Raw genomic sequence first — 19,349 nt, forward strand, 5'->3', positions numbered from 1 at the left:
GTGCATCATACAAATAGTGCTTTTCGTTTTGAAAAAGTGCACCATAGAATTAAATCCCAATTAATCTCAATAGAGTTTTGTGATAGAATGTTTCTAGGCTAATGTCGCATTTTCTAATGGGGCATAGAAATAAATGGCACAAACAAAAGTGTAAAATAGTCAGTTAGACTATGATGTCTACAATGCTGCCCTCCTTGTTGGCACACTAGGTTTTGAAACAGAACTTTACTCAACTCTCTGTAGACAATACAAAATACACATTGGATGGGTGCATATTAGGCCTAATGACATGGTGGTCTGTTTTGAACCATTGATCATTAGTTCTAAGCATCGTGTGTAGGAGTAAGTGAAAACTTAACAAAAGAAAGAAAAAATGGAGAGAGGAAACCATAAACTTTTAAAATGATGTTACTTTAGAAATTCTGTAGCATTACCTGCACTGGAGAGAGCAGGAGTGCAGTATTCCTATAGGTATATGTCAAAGTACAAATTGATAAGAAAGAGATTATTACCAAATAGAAGATTGAAATTAATAGTTCACCAATAATGCAATTGTTATTTACTCTATTTTATGCTATTCTCCCCCCATATGACTTTCTTTCTAACTGAGACTGAACATTCTGCCTAAACCTTCTTTTGTGGTCCAGGGAAGAAAAAAAGCCAAACAGGTTTGGAACAACATGAGGGTGAGTAAATAATGATTTTTGGGTGAACAATCCAGAAAAATACCAGAAAGTTGGTATAAAGGTTAATACAACCTTTTACAAGCTTTCTGGATTTAAAAATTGTGTCCTCTATAAGAGTATCAGGGTTTGAAATTAACACCAGGCAACCTGCCAAATGCGGGTTAAAATCGGCAGTGGCGGGTAACCCCGTCACTTATTCTAGCCACTTTGGCGGGTGATGTTTTCAGGGTTTTTCCTGTATTGGGAATTCTGTGAATGTAGGGCGACTCGGATCCACCACCGGATTAAATTTCATTGTATTCATCTCACGTTCAGGGCTTTATATCACGTGCATCTGTGCAGGGCGAAACAACCGCAACGCACATCAGCGTGCTCCAGAGATAAGATCGCCAGAGCTCTGGGTCACCACAAAGCAAAACTTGCGTGATTCCTCTTCAATCGATATCATGGCAGCCAGCGGAGACCACAAAACGTATGTGACCCATTTGAATGCATCATCTTTTTTTAAATCATCCTTACCATAATTTGCGGTTTTGTTTTTTTTGTTTTTGTTTACTGCAGTAACACTAACTAGTAAGATTCATATTAAATCTGCTAGAGCCAATCTATTAAGACTTTATTTGTAACTGTAAAAGTTGTAGTTAAAGGTTTCTAAATGTGTTTCGACTATTAGTTTAACATAACAAACAGTAGTCTATTTTTATTTTTTTTTTGGAAAACACTATCAACATGAACCTAACCACAGTAAGGTGGAGCTATCCACGGTCTTATCTTAATATGGCCTTGTCATTACAAATGCCACTGTTAAAGGTTTAGTTCACCCAAAAATGTCAAATCTCATCATTTACTAACCCCAATGCCATCCCAGATGTATATGACATCAGCAGAACACATTTGAAGAAAAATATCTCAGCTCAGTTGGTCCTTATAATGCAAGTGGATGATAACACGAAATTTGGTGCTCCAAAAAGCACAGCCTTTTAGTATTAACGTCATCCATTCTACTCCAGTGGTAAAATGAATATATTATAAAAATGATACAAAAGCTTTTGATGTGAAAAAGATCAATATTTAAGAACTTTTTAACTATAAATAAATCACTTCCGTTAAGCAGCTGTATGCGTGCTCACGAGAGGGCTGAGGTCACGGTGTCTCTCGAGTGATGTATTGGCATTGGCATGTTCATGCAAGAAGTGACGCATGCGCGACACACCTGGAAGAGCAGCGATGTTTACAGTGGAGGAGGAGGAACACTGTAGAGACAGAACGGCGTAAACAAACTGAAGCAAAATTTGTTGTCAAAAGATTTTGATTTGGGGGACCTGGGTAGCTCAATGAGTAAAGACGCAGACTACCACACCTGGAGTTGTGAGTTCAAATCCAGGGTGTGCCGAGTGACTCCAGCCAGAACTCCTTAGCAACCAAATTGGCCCGGTTGTTAGACAGGGTAGAGTGACATGGGGCAACCTCCTTGTGGTCCCTATAATGTGGTACTCGCTCTCAGTGGGGCATGTGGTGGATGCCGTGGAGTGTAGCATGAAGCCTCCACATGTGCTATGTCTCCGCGTTAATGAGCTAAACAAGCCACGTGATAAGATGTGACTGTCTCAGACACAGAGGCAACTGAGATTTGCCCTCCGCCACCCGGACTGAGGGAGTCACTATGCCACCACGAGTACCTAGAGCGCATTGGGAATTGAGCACTCCAAATTGGGGAGAAAAGAGGAGAATTAATTATTTTTTTATTTAAGAGGAGAAAAGGAGATACAAGTTTCTGCACAGCCATTTTTATTTGAGCCGCAGTACTCTGACCAGAAGCACAGGGAAAAGGAGGAGGCTGAAGCAACAACAACACAACAAGTCTCAGAGAGACAGAGAGCTCAGGAGACATGGTGGCAATGCCAACAGAGGTAGAAAGCATCTGCAGCAATAAATGGAATGTTGCCATGCCATCACTGGAAACACGCGTTACCTCAGCCCTCTAATGAACGTGCATTTTTCTGCTTACTAGATGTGATGATTTAAAGTTAAAAAGTACTTATAGATCTTTTTCACATCAAAGGCATTTGTATCATTTTATAATACATTCATTTTACCACTGGAGTAGTATGGATGACGTTAATGCTGATTGTCTGTGCTTTTTGGAGCACCAAATATCGTGTTATCATCCACTTGCATTATAAGGACCTACTGAGCTGAGATATTTTTCATCAACTGTGTTCTGCTGAAGGAAGTCATATACATCTGGTATGGCATGAGGCTGAGTAACTGATGAGAGAATTTTCATTTTAGAGTGAATCCTAATCAATGAAACAATGGTAAACTTTCAAAAAGGCAAGTACAATTTACAATGAAGGGGTAAAAACTTACTTGAATTATGGACAAATTGACAAATTTTCCTACAGTTCCATCCAAATCCTGTTCTAAATGGACATGTTTTATATTGATATCTTCAAATATTCTAAAGGTGACTTAAATCATTAGGCCTGTGTCCTGCTAAACTAATATCATTCTCATTCAAATAAAATATCTAAACAAATGCATGCAGTCCCCAGTTACCTTCATAACTTTTTGCGAGCCGGGGGATTTTGTCTAATGAAAATGCTGAGTGGCTAGTGACCTTGGAACACCACTAATCACAGAAGCCGCTGAGCCAAAAAGTTAATTTCAAACCCTGAAGAGAACAGGATAGTGGCCAAATGAAATCTGAAGCATTGTTGAGCAGCCTTGTGTTCTGCCTTTGATTAGGATTACATTCAGTGCTCCACCAATACTAATGGCCTTGGGTTTGTTACACAAAGAAACTGTGACCTTTGCTTGCAAATGAAAGTCATTAGTGTTTCGTTTATTGCTTGTGCTCCCAAAAGGGAAAGAGGTTAACGACAACAAGAAATGGAATTTACTTTAGTAATGTGACGCATTTCAGAGTGAAACAGGACATTCGATGAGAAATAATAAATGTAGGGCAGGATTTATTATTTTGCTATTGATTAAAACATGTTCCAGTCTAGACAAGATCAGCCAAAGAGGAAAGTCATTTCAGAGGTGGAACAAAATGTTACTACGCTTTTAATTAAAGATTATGAAAACAAAACAAAAAATTCTTAGGCATAACGTACAGCGATGAATCACAATTAGAGCAGGAACAATTATTAAACGGATGCTAAACTCAAAAATGAAAAATCTTTCATCATTTACTTGCTCTCATGCCATCCTAGATGTTCAGACTTACTTGAACAAAAAGAAGATTTTTTTTTTAAATATCTCAGCTCTGTTGGTCCATACAATGCAAGTGAATGGTGGCCAGAATTCTGAAGCTCCAAAAAGCACAAAGTCACCATAAAAGTAATCCACATGACTCCAGTGGAAAAATCTACATCTTCAGAAGCGATATTATAGGTGTGGGTGAGAACCAGATCAATATCACTATAAGTTCTCCTCCATGCCCAGTAGGTGGCAATATGCACGAAAAATGTGAATTGCCAGAATAATGTGAAAGTGAAGATTGATAGTAAAAAAATACTTAAATATTTATCTGTTTCTCACCTACACTTTTAATTTGTCTGAAGATTTGGTTTACTTTTTTGGTGCCTTTGTGCTTTTGGAGCTTTAACATTTTGGTAATCCTTCACGTGCATTGTGAGGACTAGGGCTGTCAAAATGGCTGAAAAACTAAATTCAAATTTCTTAAATAATAGTAATATTCAAATTATATTCTAATTCTAAAGACATTATGTTAGAGGGAAAAAAGTACGGTATTGACACCTAAGCCCACAAGAGGGCGCAATGAGCAAATATAATCCAAATCAAGTGTCGCATTTTTTATTTAAATTAAATGTTATGACTTTGTTTAAAGAGCATAAAGTTTTAAACAATCGTTCATAATCAAATATAATTTCCTAAATGTGCACGCAAGGAAATTGAGGTAACAAAAGTGCATATAAGAGGAAGAGCATCAGTAATATGAGAAAACACGCTTCAACAGACAACGTAATGTATTATGTTAACACAAAATGGCAAACTGTTATTCTGAAACTATCCACTTACTCATACATCTACATATTGTTTGTCAAAAACACCAGACGGTCAACTTGATCTGCAGCAAGGGCTGAGCGATTTTGTTGACAATGTTTCCAGCTGACGAAAATACGCTCAGCTCTGACCGATGTGCCAGTAATACCCTGAACTGTTTTAATAATGACCCCTCGTCATGACATTCTCGAGAAAACTCTTCAGGATGAGAAGACTGCATGTGTGTTCTCAAGTTAGATGTTGTGGAGTGATATAACAGCAGTTTCTTACACAACTTACAAATGATGTGGTTTTGTCAACAATCTCGCCTTCAATACTCCAGAAACCGAAGCAGCACCACACAGCACTTTTAAGATGTTTTGGTGTAAGTAAGAACCTCTCCGACTCCTCACTCTCTTTTTCAGCATTTTTCAAATTATCAACGCAGTCGTGCCGCATTTAATGGGTTGAACTGGATAGGCTAACAAAAACAGAGAGTGTCAGCTACGTCGTCGTCGTCATCATCATCATGTCTTGCGTGCCTCCTGACACTCCTAAAATTCGAATGCACGGTTTTTGCAATCAAATGTGCATTTTATTTTTTATTTGACGAATATTAGATATTATAATTTTAATTTAACAGCCCTAGTGAGGACCTACAGAGCTGAAATATTCTTATAAAAATCTGCGTGTGTTCAGCAGAAGAAAGTAAGTCATAACCATCTGGGTTGGCATGAGGGTAAGCAAATGATGAGAGAATTTTCCTTTTTGGGTGAACTATTCCTTTAAGAAAGCAAATACGGCCAATAGTGATTTCATGTTTACTTTAAAAGAAGGAAACATTGGACATCAGCCAACTTCAGTAACAGCATTACTGAAGCAAACTCCCCACAGACACATAAAATACACATATACACTGGAAGCCAAAAGTTTGGAATAATGTACAGATTTTGCTCTTATGGAAAAATATTGGTACTTTTATTCACCAAAGTGGCATTCAACTGATGACAATGTATAGTCAGGACATTAATAATGTGAAAAAGTACTATTACAATTTGAAGAAGAAAAAAAAATAAATGTTCAGAACTTCTTGAACTACTTCAAAGAGTCCTCCATGTGCAGCAATGACAGCATTGCAGATCCTTGGCATTCTAACTGTCAGTTTGTCCAGATACTCAGATGACATTTCACCCCACATTTCCTGTAGCACTTGCCATAGATGTGACTGTCTTGTCGGGCACTTCTCACACACCTTACAGTCTAGCTGATCCCACAAAAGCTCAATGGGGTCCATAAGAATCTTTTCCAATGATCTGTTGGCCAATCCATTTTAACCTTTTGTTTTTTTTTCTGTTTTCTTCGCAATTCTTTCCATAAGGCATGTACCCCTGAGTCTTCTCTTTACTATTGTACATGAAACTGGTGTTGAGCAGGTAGAATTCAATGAAGCTGTCAGCTGAGGACATGTGAGGCGTCTATTTCTCAAACTAGAGACTCTGATGTACTTATCCTCTTGTTTAGATGTACATCTGGCCTTTCACATCTCTTTCTGTCCTTGTTAGAGCCAGTTGTACTTTGTCTTTGACTGCGGTGTACACATTTGTATGAAATCTTCAGTTTTTTGGCAATTTCAAGCATTGCATAGCCTTCATTCTGCAAAACAATGATTGACTAACGACTTTCTTAAGAAAGCCGTTTCTTTTTTGACCTAATATTGACCTTAAGACATGCCAGGCTATTGCATACTGTAGCAACTCAAAAACAAACACCAAGACAATGTTAAGCTTTATTTAATGAACCAAATAGCTTTCAGCAGTGTTTGATATAATGGCAAGTGATTTTCTAGTACCAAATTAGCAATTTAGCATGATTACTCAAGGATAAGCTGTTGGAGTGATGACTGCTGGAAATGGGGCCTGTTTAGATTTGATCAAAAATTACTTTTTTCAAATAGTGATGGTGCTGTTTTTTACATCAGTAATGTCCTGACTATACTTTAATTCACCAAAGTGGCATTCAAGTGATCACAAAGTTCCAATTTCCTTCCGAAACAGCAAAATCTGTACATTATTCCATGTTATATTTTTTACCGCCAGTGTAGTTCAGAAGCATAAATATATAATCCTCCCCAAAATGGTTCCATTATCATTCTCTATGTGTCTCTTTAACACACACACACACACACACACACACACACACACACACACACACACACACACACACACACACACACACACACACACACACACACACACACACACACACTTGCCTTGACAGCTGCAGTCACAGCTGCTGTTGCAGCGATGCTTAGACCCTGCTTGCCAAAGTTCAGCATGGTCTCGTAGCTTCGCTCTTTTGCCTGAACTATGTAGTCATCAATTTCCTTAAAGAATAACAGGCAATCAAAGATAGTGAGTTAGAACTTTCTGTTCTTGGAAGCACATAATCATTGGAAATTGTAAATAGAGCAGTGGTTCTCAACAGATGGGTTGAAGGTCTTTTATGTTATGGCAAATAAATAAGCTTATCGCTTCCCCTATCTTATGATTGTGGCATCAAAATTAAACATTGTGGTTACAGTAAGGTACTTACAATGGAAGAGAATGGGGCCGGTCTCTAAAGGCTAAAATGCACACTGTTTCACACAGATAAGTTTAGTAAGTGATTTTATTCAAACAAATTATGTTGACACACACAATTATGTTAACATGCACATTGTTTACATCTTGTGGCCATACATGTGTGTATTTGAACATTTATGGACTGGCTCCATTCACTTACATTGTAAGTGCCTTTTTTTTACTAAATGAGTGACTAAAAAGTTGCATTATGCAACAAAAGTTTTTGATTGAGCTTAAGTTGTTTTAAACCTGGAATCTTCCTATAATACTAATTCAAGATATGGCCCAGTGTTTGTTCCTAATTTTGGATATTGTTGGGGCAATTTGTCAATATTAATTCATGTCAATGTTTGATTTTAAAGACCCCATGAAATAATTTTTGGTTTGTATGGATTTTAGTTCAAGTCTGTAAGTTTTGAGGTCCAAAAGTTGACCAAATTATATTTTAAAATGTCCCTCCCCTTTTTACCACCTGTCATAAGTAATATTTACAATACATTCATGATGTTAGCCAGAGGGGAACTGGCCCCCACAGTGAGTCTGGTTTCTCCCAAGGTTATTTTTCTCCATTAATCTACATCTTATGGAGTTTTGTGTTCCTTGCCACAGTCGCCTACAGCTTGCTCACTGGGGTTATTATTACAATTATTTAATTATTTTTAAACCCAATTAAGAATCGTATTTTCTCTAAATTGCACAATGATGATTCATCGACTTTATAGACATTAAAGTTTTATCGTCTGTTAATGCTGATCTTCTGTAAAGCTGCTTTGAAACGGTGTGTGTTGTGAAAGGCGCTATACAAATAAAATTGACTTGACTGTCATTGACTAGCAATAGCAAGTAGCTGTGATGTTAACTAAAGCATATTGGCTATTTTAAGCTTATTGGCTATTTTTGTCCCGTTTAAATAGGAAATATGACAACATAGGAAAGGAAATGGCACTTGTTCAGCCATTTCTTGGGGTCTTTAAGCACATTTTAGTTTACTGCGTTGTGTCTCCACTTGATGTCCAATGTAAATGTTATGTCACAAAGCAAAACGAGATACCAGAGAACAACTGTACTACAGGATGATAAATGTGATCAGTGGAGTTACCCTTTCTTTGGAGCACAGCAGAGGATGCAGGGCTTTTCTGTAGATGACACTAGCTCCTCTTGTGTAGGGAGACAGAAGCCAGATCACAAATGCAATCTTGATCTCATAATACAGAGGAAACCTTCAGATCAGAGGATAGAGTGAGAGACATGTTACATCTGATTAATCAGCTGAGATAATTACACTCATTAAGGCTGTATTCCAACAAATTAATTTGAGAAAATCCAAATTAAAACCGCAACAAGTTTCATTAAACCCTGATTACTTCCTTGCATTCCTTGGTTTCGGGTGACAAAAACAAGATCTTAAATGAAACGGTTGCTTGTTTAGCCTGACATGAATCATGTGTAATCAGGTAAATGACTGTCAGTCTCACCAGGCTAAGGTTAGATCTGTGATGGTCTCCACCACTGTGTACAGGGCGAATACAATCCAGTACATCATCCATCTCACCTAAAAAAAAAAAAAGCATAATATGTTCATATGTAATTAATATGTATTAATTATAACATTTCTAATTAATGAAGGATTCATGAAACACATTCATAAACACATAAATAAAATAAGGATTAACTCAAGACACTCTTTAGTTAGGCTTATGTGTGTTAGGATATATAAAAAGTTTGGGCAATATCTATAACAAATAAGTACATTATGAAAAGCAAAATTTTTTTATAAGTATCAATAGGGATGGAAATCATAAGGAATTCAACAATCCTGGTTCCAATTCCTCTTAACGGTTCCAGTTCCTAACTGACAAGTTTTTTTGATTCACTAAAAAGAGCCAGTTCATAATAATTTGTTTGGGAATTGGACTACCAGAAGCCAGGGTCCAAAATTAACACCCGGCAAGCGCCACTTGCGGGCAAATTTTCTATTTAGCCAGTGTATTTCACAGTTTTCCTTTCTATTAACATCTGTCATAGGGATGCACCGATCACCCATCTTTTTGTCACCTGATTGGCCGATACAATCATTTAACCTTTTATCAGGATCTCTGTCATAACTGGCTATATGTTATCTTTATGCACACAGTCACTAATAACTGAATTTTACTCTCTACAGAGATATTTAATGAAGATGTTTGAATTACACCACCTCAAGTAACTTGCATTATTACTGAGATATCCATGACCAGCAGTGACTGAAAAGCTGCCGCCATGAACCATAATAAATACAGTTCCTCAGCATGCACATTTTTCCTGTTGCTTTGTGCATGTGAAACACCAACTTTTCATATTCACCAAACCTCTCCCACTGCACTGTTCTTAACTGCTGAATCAAGTTTATTGTCTTAAAACCCTATGCCAGTATTACCCACACTCCATGATGCCATGACAGTGCTGCTCAAGTCTTCAAGAAGCTACGCATCTTTTGCAACATGAACGATCGGTGTATTTGATCAGCCAAATTACGATCACTGATCGAGTCATAGGATGTGAAGATCAGTTGATACCGATTGGTGACTGATCGATCGGGACACCTTTAGTTATTTTCCTGCTGCTCATTGATAGCCTGGTGGCAGTATTTGTTTTAAACAAGGCGGAAATGATCAGAACCATTCATGCCATCATGAAGAAGGGAAGACCACTCTCAGATTACGAGTGGATGTTGAAAGTTTTAATTACCCATCACCCCATAACAAATTCTCCTGTTATAATAGCATTATATTACTGGAACAGAGTAATTTACATGACGTTTGGTTCCATTAACTGTTCCTGAACGTGCATCGTGAGCACTGAGTCGCGAGACATAAAGCGTGACCAGTGTAGTTAGATTCCCTAACAAAGCCAGTTGATTTAGAGAATCAACAACTACAGCGCAGTATCGTGCAATTTTCGAATGAATTACTCTTATGAGCTGGCTCTTGTTAGTGAAATAACAAGACTTATGAATCAGTTGAAGCTGACTGGATAAATCTGACTTAATTAATTGACCCACTCGAAATAACCCAAGAACTGTTACCATATTTTCCGGAAAAATAATCGCACCTGACTATAAGTCAAAATCACGTTGTTGAGAGAAAATAAACACAGATAAGTCGCATCTGTATATAAGTTGCACTAACAGAGTCTGCTTGTAGCAGGCATGATCAGCCGATATCAGTTAGGTATCAATTATGTCTATAAGTCACTTCGGACTATAAGTCGCAGGACATTTAAGATGATGAAACAATCTTCTGTTTTACAGAAAATATGTTACTATGTTATATGTACTTAACATTTAGATTTGTTTAGTGTTGGGTATGAGTCTACCTTAGTCGAGTCGGAGTCTTTTTTTCTCCCAAATTTGGAATGCCCAATTCCCAATGAGATCTAGGTCCTCAGTTGCCTCCACATCTGAGACCATCAATTTGCACATCTTATCACGTGGCTTGTTGAACGCGTTACCATGGAGACATAACGCGTGTTGAGGCTTCACGCTATTCTCACCACGCGCCCAACCAAGAGCGAGAACCACATTATAGTGACCACGAGGAGATTTCCTCGTGTGACTCTACCCTGCCTAGCAACCAGGACAATTTGTTGCTTAGGAGACCTGGCTGGAGTCACTAAGTATGCACTGGATTCGAAATCGAGACTGGTAGTCAGCATCAATACTCGCTAAGCTACCCAGGCCGCTCAAGTCAGAGTCTTTAAACAACTGAATCAGAGTCCAAAAGGGGCCGAGTCCAAATTAATCTGTTCAAGAATCTGAACTAAAATTGTAACCATAAACTTAACATAAATATTTTAAATTATTATTACATTCTGTTGACATTTAAATTACTTGTTACTTGATCCACTCAAACATACACCAATGAAAGGGACCGCTGCATTAGTCAATATAACCAGTTATTATTATTACGAGTCCAAGTCAAGTAAGAGTAAAAATGCATCCGAGTCCGTGACAAGTCCAAGACCATTAAAATTGGACTTGTGACTTGGAATCAAGACTGAACTCGAGTAACCCGACTCTAGTTTTGTTGTAATAAGTGAATGATCTGGAAGAAGAAAAAAAAAAAGCCTTTCTAAATTGAGTTACAGGCATTTAAATATTTCATAAATAATTAAATGGTAAAATTCTTTAAAAAGCAGCTCAATTTGAAATACTCATACAGTATTTATTCTCATGTCTGTACAATCCACATTAAACGCAATACAACAATAAAACAAATAGGCCCGCAAGACATCTGACTGGATGGTAATTTTTTTAATCATCCAGCCACCTTGACTTGTATGCTAAAAAGTTCATTTCAGACCCTGCAGTTAGAAAATGGACCAGATCTAGAGGCCGACCGATATCCAGAGAACAGGGTGGCTGATAGGGTGATATAATGCAGATATCACAATGTAATAACATAACATTAATTAAATGCAAATTAATTAAGCATTATATTTACTCAAACCTTCACAAACTTATAAACTTAAAAATAATAATAAAAAACTCTATAAAAAAAAAATAAGATTTGGTGTGGTGTGGTGTGTTTTTAGATGGTAGATAGCGGTTTCTACTGGTTTCTGTTTAGAATTCTCAAATTGTAATACATTAGAAAGAAGAAAATAACAACAGCGCACACAGTAGTCCAGAAACCACAGACAGAATGTGCGCATTCACACTCAAATTTTCTCACAAAATTGCAGAATTAAACTAATTCACATTCAGTGCATACAGTGCACAGCGAGTATGACATGTAATTATAATGTGAAGTTATAAGTAAATGTCATCGTTAAAATGTGAAGCGCTTCTAAGTTGTTCTATTGCTGTTAGTGCAGCAATCTCTTAACCGCTTCCAGTTTATTCAGTCCAGATCACCTGCTTGGAGTGGTCAAACTGACCGTTGCGCAACATTTCCTGAGTCAGATCCAGGCTACTATAAAACACACTTCAGAGGAATATATATGATTGCACCACAAGAAGAAATAGGATTTGCACAAATTTATTGTTTAAATGAAAATGTGTAGAAAAAAAAAACAGTCTATTATTGTGGTAACACAATGGCAAGTAATAGCAAATCAAAACGTAACTGGCCATTTACACGTGCAAGCAGGTGAATATCAGCACGATCGTGGCAAAAGAAACTTCTCGCATTACGTCGTGCCTAACAATGCCCTTCAGCCGTGACTACATTCACAATATAGCACTGCCTTTCATGCCTTATTGCTTAAATAAAATCCATAAATTTTTCTCATTTCATTAAAGAGAATGCCTAATCCATCCATAAAGTGGCTCGCTAACATAAATCCAAGCACACCTCATTTCCTAGGAGGAGACGCAAACACAGCAGAGTGTAACAAAAAAATCATTATGACTGTGACATTAATTTCCATCCCAGCTCTCTTCGTCTGCAGCAAAAGCTGTTTGTATGCTCTACCTCTCCAGCTCTCCTCCTTTCCGAAGCACAGATAGCTTTCAGAGAGCTTCTTAGCATTTCAATTTCAAACGTCTGTGCAGACAGTCATGTGATCCACAGCCTTGAGCCGCAGCTCTTGAAGGTATTAGGTGATATTTTGAGCCTCACTGAACAAAGTCAAATGAATCCATGCAGAGGCAGCATTACCAGCCTGACAGGAGGCATCAGATTTAATTGGTGTCCTCCCCATGAACCTCTAGTGGTCCGAGAGAGATCAATGCATTGCATCAGCCACAGGAAAGCTGCCACTCTGTGAAGAACTGTCAAACGAAATCCACAGATGAACCACTTTCGAAGCCGTTCACGAAGCATTTATGGGGTGTATGATTTAAAAGCCTGACCTCTTTCATTTCTGACTGCATCAATAAAAGAAAGCAGACCCACTTTATGTTTGGTTACTTTAATTACTGTGTACTTACATTTGAATACAAAATAAAGCTGATGTGTGAGTTGTTTCAATGTTAAAATTCACATTTTGCATTTTTACATTTGGCAGACTCTTTTATCAAAAGCAAATTACAGTGCATTCAAGATTTATCAGTTTGTGTGTTCCCTGATAATCGAACCCATGATTTTGACGTTGAAAGCGTCATGCTCTACCAGTTGAGATACAGGAAACCATATCCATCTATATGTTCAGAGACAACCATAAGTAAAGCATTTGCAGTGTTTCCCTTATATGCACACCGCCGCTGCTGAATTATGAGCGAAGCTGTTAAATTCACAAGGCTCATTTTATATTCTTGATGTAACAATGCTTGCCAGCCCCAGTCAGCTGTGCACTTTCTACACTGCGAAAGAGACCCCACCACATACACACACAAATTCACGCACATACTCCGTGACGTCACCGCATAACACACCTGCTCAAACTCACTTGAGCAGGTCCCATGTGGCCTGTGAGCTAACTTCTAAAACAAAGGATGCAGTGGATGCCAACGTTTCACTCACCAATTAGTTAGCGCTTTCCTCATTAATATTAACCTGACCCTGTCAACTTAACCATATGTTTTGGAGTGCATTTTGCTCACTTCAAAAGGGAATGAAAAGTGCTACCATGACCATTTATCAACACTGCTCAATGGACAGAGCAGTGCAAGCGCAGAGCAGTTGCGTTATTTCATGCAACACGCAGATCATTAAAAACAGCGTTAGATGCTACCCAGACCAATTATCAACACAGCAAAATGGAATGAGGTACGCAAGCACACGGCAGATGCGTTTATTTGCAGACTGGACTCAACAGGCTAATTTGCATCTTTGCAGGCTCACGATCGCAATTATTATGGTATAATGCATTTCTCCTTCATGAGTGTGTCCAAATACATCACCTTCAGTGAGCAGATCACATTCTTCACATCTCTTGCAACACATCCGTGGGTGCAGCAGCAGACAAATGCTAATATTCATCACATCATTGCACATTCAATGCATCTACGGGAGACAAACTCAAGTGTTGTTCTGTGTATGGCAATTTTTCTTTGTAAATCCAGAGAGACAAACTTTACTACTGGAAAAATGCTAACAAAAACAAAAAGGAGTGATTTGTAAATTATATGAATCCTTTGCCACATTGAAAGCACTACAACTAAACATTACATAATGTTTTACCTTGAGAATTTCATTATTTTTTTTATGTACAGTCCATTCAAATCAGATGATTGCAACAAACTCCAAAAACTTCTGAATGTGCGTGATCTCTGATCCCTCAGACAGCACTGTCTAAAAAAACATCATTCATCTGTAATGGTATCATGAACATTGGCTTGGGATAACTTTAGTAAACCTTTGTTGGTCAACACCATTCACCACTGCTTCCACAGATGCAACTTAAGACTTTACTATGCAAAGCAGAAGCACTGCCGAATTCTCCTAGCTCGTTCTCATCTAAGATGGAGATTAGAACAGTGGAACCGTGTGTTGTGGTCCAATGTGACCACATTTCATACAGTTTTTGAAAAACACAGCCATTGTATTCTCCGGGCCAAAGAGGAAAAGTACCATCCAAGTTTTTATTAGGTCCAAATGCCAGTGTCTGTATGGGCCAGGTGTGTGTCAGTGCCCATGGCATGGGTAAATCGTACATCTGTGAGGGCACTATTAATGCAGGGAGATATTTAGAAATTTTGGAGCAACATATACTGCCATCCAGCACCGTCTTTTCCAGGGACTTCTCTGAATTTTCAGCAGGACAACTTCAAACCACATACTGGCCAAATAAGCAGAGTGTGGGTGCAATATTTGCCAGCCTGCAGTCCTAACCTGTCTCCAATTGAGAATGTGTGGTGCATTATGAAGCACACAATATGGCAACGAAGGCCCCGTACAATTGTACAGCTGAAGACCTGCATAATGGACAAAGGGGGGAAAATTCCACTTTTTAAACTTAAACTAGTGCCTTCAGTGCCTAAATGCTTAATAAGTGTTATTAGAAGAAATAGTGATGTTTCATAGTAGTAAACACTCGACTGTGCCAACTTTTTTGGAGCAATTGCATTAGGGTTGTGCCGATGGACGATATCATCGTCCATCGTGATGGCTGACCAACATCACGATGTAGAGCCACCATCGTGATGCCACGCCCCCTTTTGCGAGTCTTGCTAGTGTGACTCACTAATCCAAGTCTCTTCTATAGTTAACCTAAAAACTTTGCAGGGATTGCTCTGTAAATTAAATTGAGAAGATAACTAATGTATATATGCTATTTTAAATACTGTAGTTTATGCCAGAGACGTGACGTGTTAGGCTACACAAATATTGATCTTGACATTGTTAGCTTCTTGTCTTTTTTTTACATGTCTTACACTGTACATTTAGATTAAAATATTTTATGTTGTAGGCTACAAGAAAATAGCCTTTATTAATTAATTATTAGTAGTTGTAGTGTCTCAGAAAATCTTGCTCATTGTCACATAGCTCTTGTATACACTGAAGCGGCAGTTTAAGATAAACCCAGACCAGTGAACGTCAAATAACTTTTGTCTGGTTAATACATTTAAAGAAAAATTTCCTTGGCCATAAATCCATAATGTCAAATCAAATGAAAGAAACAAGGTGAATATGAATAACACACATTTATTAAAACATAGAAGAACAACAAATGAAACGGGAACAAAGAAAACGGGAACAACACTCAGACCGAAACTCGGCATTAACATTTCACTTATAATTAGCAGCACAATTAACTTCAGCACAGGCTACAAAATAAATTATGTTGTTGAAATATTGTAAAGTGGTCATATGAACTACACAAATGAACGTTTAAAAAATAATATGCAAAATCGAATAGCTCCGCAACGGATGGCGAAAAATGCGTAAAGAAGTCTAATATCTTTCACCATAGACCATGTTTAAATTTCGATGTTTCTGGCCAGAAATACCAACATATTCACTTTATCTGGTTTTAATAAGCTGCGGATTGGAGTAACTACACTACCCGCTGTGCTGAAGACCAGCTCTGATGGAGTACTGGTAGCACATATGCACAGATATTTCCGTGCTAATCTTGCCATAAACGGAAACCTTTTGTCGTTCGCTTTTCCACCAAGTCAGCGGGTCCTCTTCCCCATCAATGGCCATTTCCTGCAGGTACATGGTCATTTCTGCCTCGACCTTTTGCTCATCAGTGAGTAAAATAACGAAATTATAGTTTTTAAGTGGAAAATAGTATTTATGTAAAGAGATATATTAAAATAAAAAGTGCACAACTCTTCTTAAGTGAAAGCTAAAAAAAAAAAAAATGCTTCACGTGTCGTGCAACCTACTGATAAAGCGCCGACGAGTCATTAGGTGGGTTAGTAAAATAACTAAATTATCATTTTAAATATAATTTTTGAAAATTAGATGCCCCCCCCGCCCCACCCCACCGACGATATCATCGTCCATCATGATGTTTTACTGTCAACATCGTCAACTGCCAATTTAGGGGACATCGCCCAACCCTACTTTGCATCACCTGATTTGAAATTACTGTACATTAAAAAAAAAAAAACAATGAAATTCACAAGATAAAACATTATATAATGTGTAGTTGTAGTGCTTTCTATATAGCAAATGGGGAATATTATTTACAAATCACTCCTTTTTGTTTTGATTAGCATTTTTTCATACTGTCCCAACTTTTTCAGAATTGGGGTTGTAGTTCAAAACAATCATTCCCCACATTCTGAATGGCACTGACAAAGAAAAAATGAGAAAACATAAATTAGAAGGCTTTTCAATTCTCAGATCACAACGCTTACAAAAGTTAAGCATGGGTTTACTCTAGTAACACTAACTGTATTAACTATAGCAGTTTTGGCTATTCTAAATTCATTTAGACTGCTTTTTTTTCATTACAAAATAAATCCCATAGTTCTTTAAATAGAAACCATAGTTACGAAACCTGTTGGTGAGGTGCCATGCATGGTTTTACCAATGGGTACCATGGTATTATTACAAACATCATCTTTAAAACCATGGATATTATGGAACAACTACATTTCAAAATTATTATGAACCAAGGTATCAGTTTTCATTCTGTGTAAAATCTATACACTTGTAATGCTCTCTGATTGTAGGAAAATGTAAGTTGTTTTGTTTGCCTTCAGAAATTCCAAGAGATGACTGTTTAATCAGTAGGAGCCTGATGAAAGAAAGGAGAACTTGTCACAATGTCAGACCAAGTATATTTAAATTGATAAAAATTAGGTGTTAGGTAACAGATATTACTGTTGTTAATATTATAATTTACATCTGCATCCTAATCTCAAAATCAATGCTTTACAGTCAAATGTTCATTTCAATGCACAAAATATGCAATATTATAATATAGCATGGATGCTACCAAAGAAAGTGCTGGTGTCACATATTTAACTGGACAAAAAAACCCTGATGTGTCCAAGGCTAAAATTGATTTTGACACTCAATTCCCATACTTCAATCAAGGGGAAAGAACAAATATGAATCTCAAGAATGTACCCAATAAGAACATTGTACCAAATGGTAATTTTTTTAAACACATACATAGTAGTAGTTAAGGACACCTAATATAAGGTGGGACCAAAAAAATCTAATCAGTTCTGGAAGCATTCCTCGCATAATCCTCCAGACAATCCTATTCATTCTGCAATTACCTGGGTTTATTTAGAAAAGTATGTAAATATGTAAGCAGAATTGCAACCGCTTTGCTCTATCTTGAAGGCGACTCAGGAATGGGCTGGAGCCCAAGACAAGCATGCCTTTCTGTTCAATGCTGCCTGTGGAAAAGGAGTTGCGTAGCCTGTTTTTCCAAAAGGAAAAAACCCTTTGAAGTTTCTTGATTGTGAATGGACATATTCCTTTCCTGCTCAATGTGTTTAGTGTACTGTGGAGACGTTTCTTTGTTCCAAATTTAAACTGGGCGATAAGACATATGAGCTGGCCTACTCTATGTTTATCTAACAAACAGGAGTTGTAGACATTGTAGAGATTTGTTCCGAGCAGACAAACCACAATGTGGTTTCTGAGAGGAGCTAGTATATGCTAATAAACATAGGCCTTGTCAAGCTGCCTTTAAACTTTATTTTAAGTCGAACATAAACCAGCAACTCCAGTGAACAGGCCCTATAAAAAGGAAGTACAGCACAAAGCATAATTTGTTCACTTCTATTTTGGAAATGATTGTAAAGGAGGTTTCTCAATGACCTGTCTGCACACAAAGGCAAACACAGCAACAGTGATGATATGTTTGGGGAGTTTAAAAAACTGCTTTTGTGGTCAGTTGAGCTTTCTTATTTTTTTGTGATCCAAAAGTGAAAGAATATTTAATAAAAATAATAAAAAAAAACTGAAAGAAGGCTGAGCAGATCACATTACTTTTACATGAATGATATTATATGGATTTGAATACAGATTACATTTTTATTAAGTAATTAGTCATTTGTACTGGAATACATTTTTAAAATAACACTTCCATCTCTGGTTACTTCAGTGCAGATTTTAAGACAATGATCTTTGTACTATTGCAAGATTCCTTTATGTTCAGGAAATGTTCGCAATGCGTTTCCTTTTAAAATACATTAATTCTTTTAAGAATTCTATAAATGGATTTTAAAAAGTTAGCGACCTGAATTGTTAAGGGTATTGATTCAAGCTGAATTTACAAAAATCAATTATAACTTGATTTGAAAGAGAATGATTCACACCCCTAAATTAATAATTCACCCAAAAATGACAATTCTCTCATAATTTACTTACTCTCATGTTGTCCGAAGCTCATATAACTAACTTTCTTTAGAAAATTAGTTTGGAGAACATCTCAGCAGTTTTTGTCAATACAATGCAAGTCAACAGGGTGCAACAATTTTAAGCTCCATAAAGGCATCGTAAAGGTAATCCATACGATTCAAGTGGTTTAATCCATGTCCTCTAAAGTAACACAATCGCTTTGGGTGAGAAAGTAACCAAAGATTCAGTCCTTTTTCACAAAAAAATCATAATTTCTGCCATGCTCTCCAATGTGTGTTCATGACAGAAGCTTGTTCACACACCTCCTTGCACTTGAGGAAAAAAACAAGGTT

General features: G+C 37.3%; 1 protein-coding gene across 1 annotated transcript in view; it reads right to left on the minus strand.

Moving 5' to 3' along the window:
* Window positions 1-19,349, minus strand: part of LOC127626595 (receptor expression-enhancing protein 3-like) — a 56,514-nt gene that overhangs the window by 12,739 nt on the left and 24,426 nt on the right. The window contains exons 3-5 of the mRNA XM_052102497.1: window positions 8,794-8,870; window positions 8,418-8,538; window positions 6,967-7,080 (exon numbers count right to left, since the gene is read on the minus strand). Of these exons, the coding sequence (XP_051958457.1) occupies window positions 6,967-7,080; window positions 8,418-8,538; window positions 8,794-8,870 (312 nt within the window). The remainder of the gene's footprint in view (window positions 1-6,966; window positions 7,081-8,417; window positions 8,539-8,793; window positions 8,871-19,349) is intronic.

This window comes from Xyrauchen texanus, chromosome 33 (genome assembly GCF_025860055.1).
Source record: "Xyrauchen texanus isolate HMW12.3.18 chromosome 33, RBS_HiC_50CHRs, whole genome shotgun sequence".
Lineage (NCBI taxonomy): Eukaryota > Metazoa > Chordata > Actinopteri > Cypriniformes > Catostomidae > Xyrauchen > Xyrauchen texanus.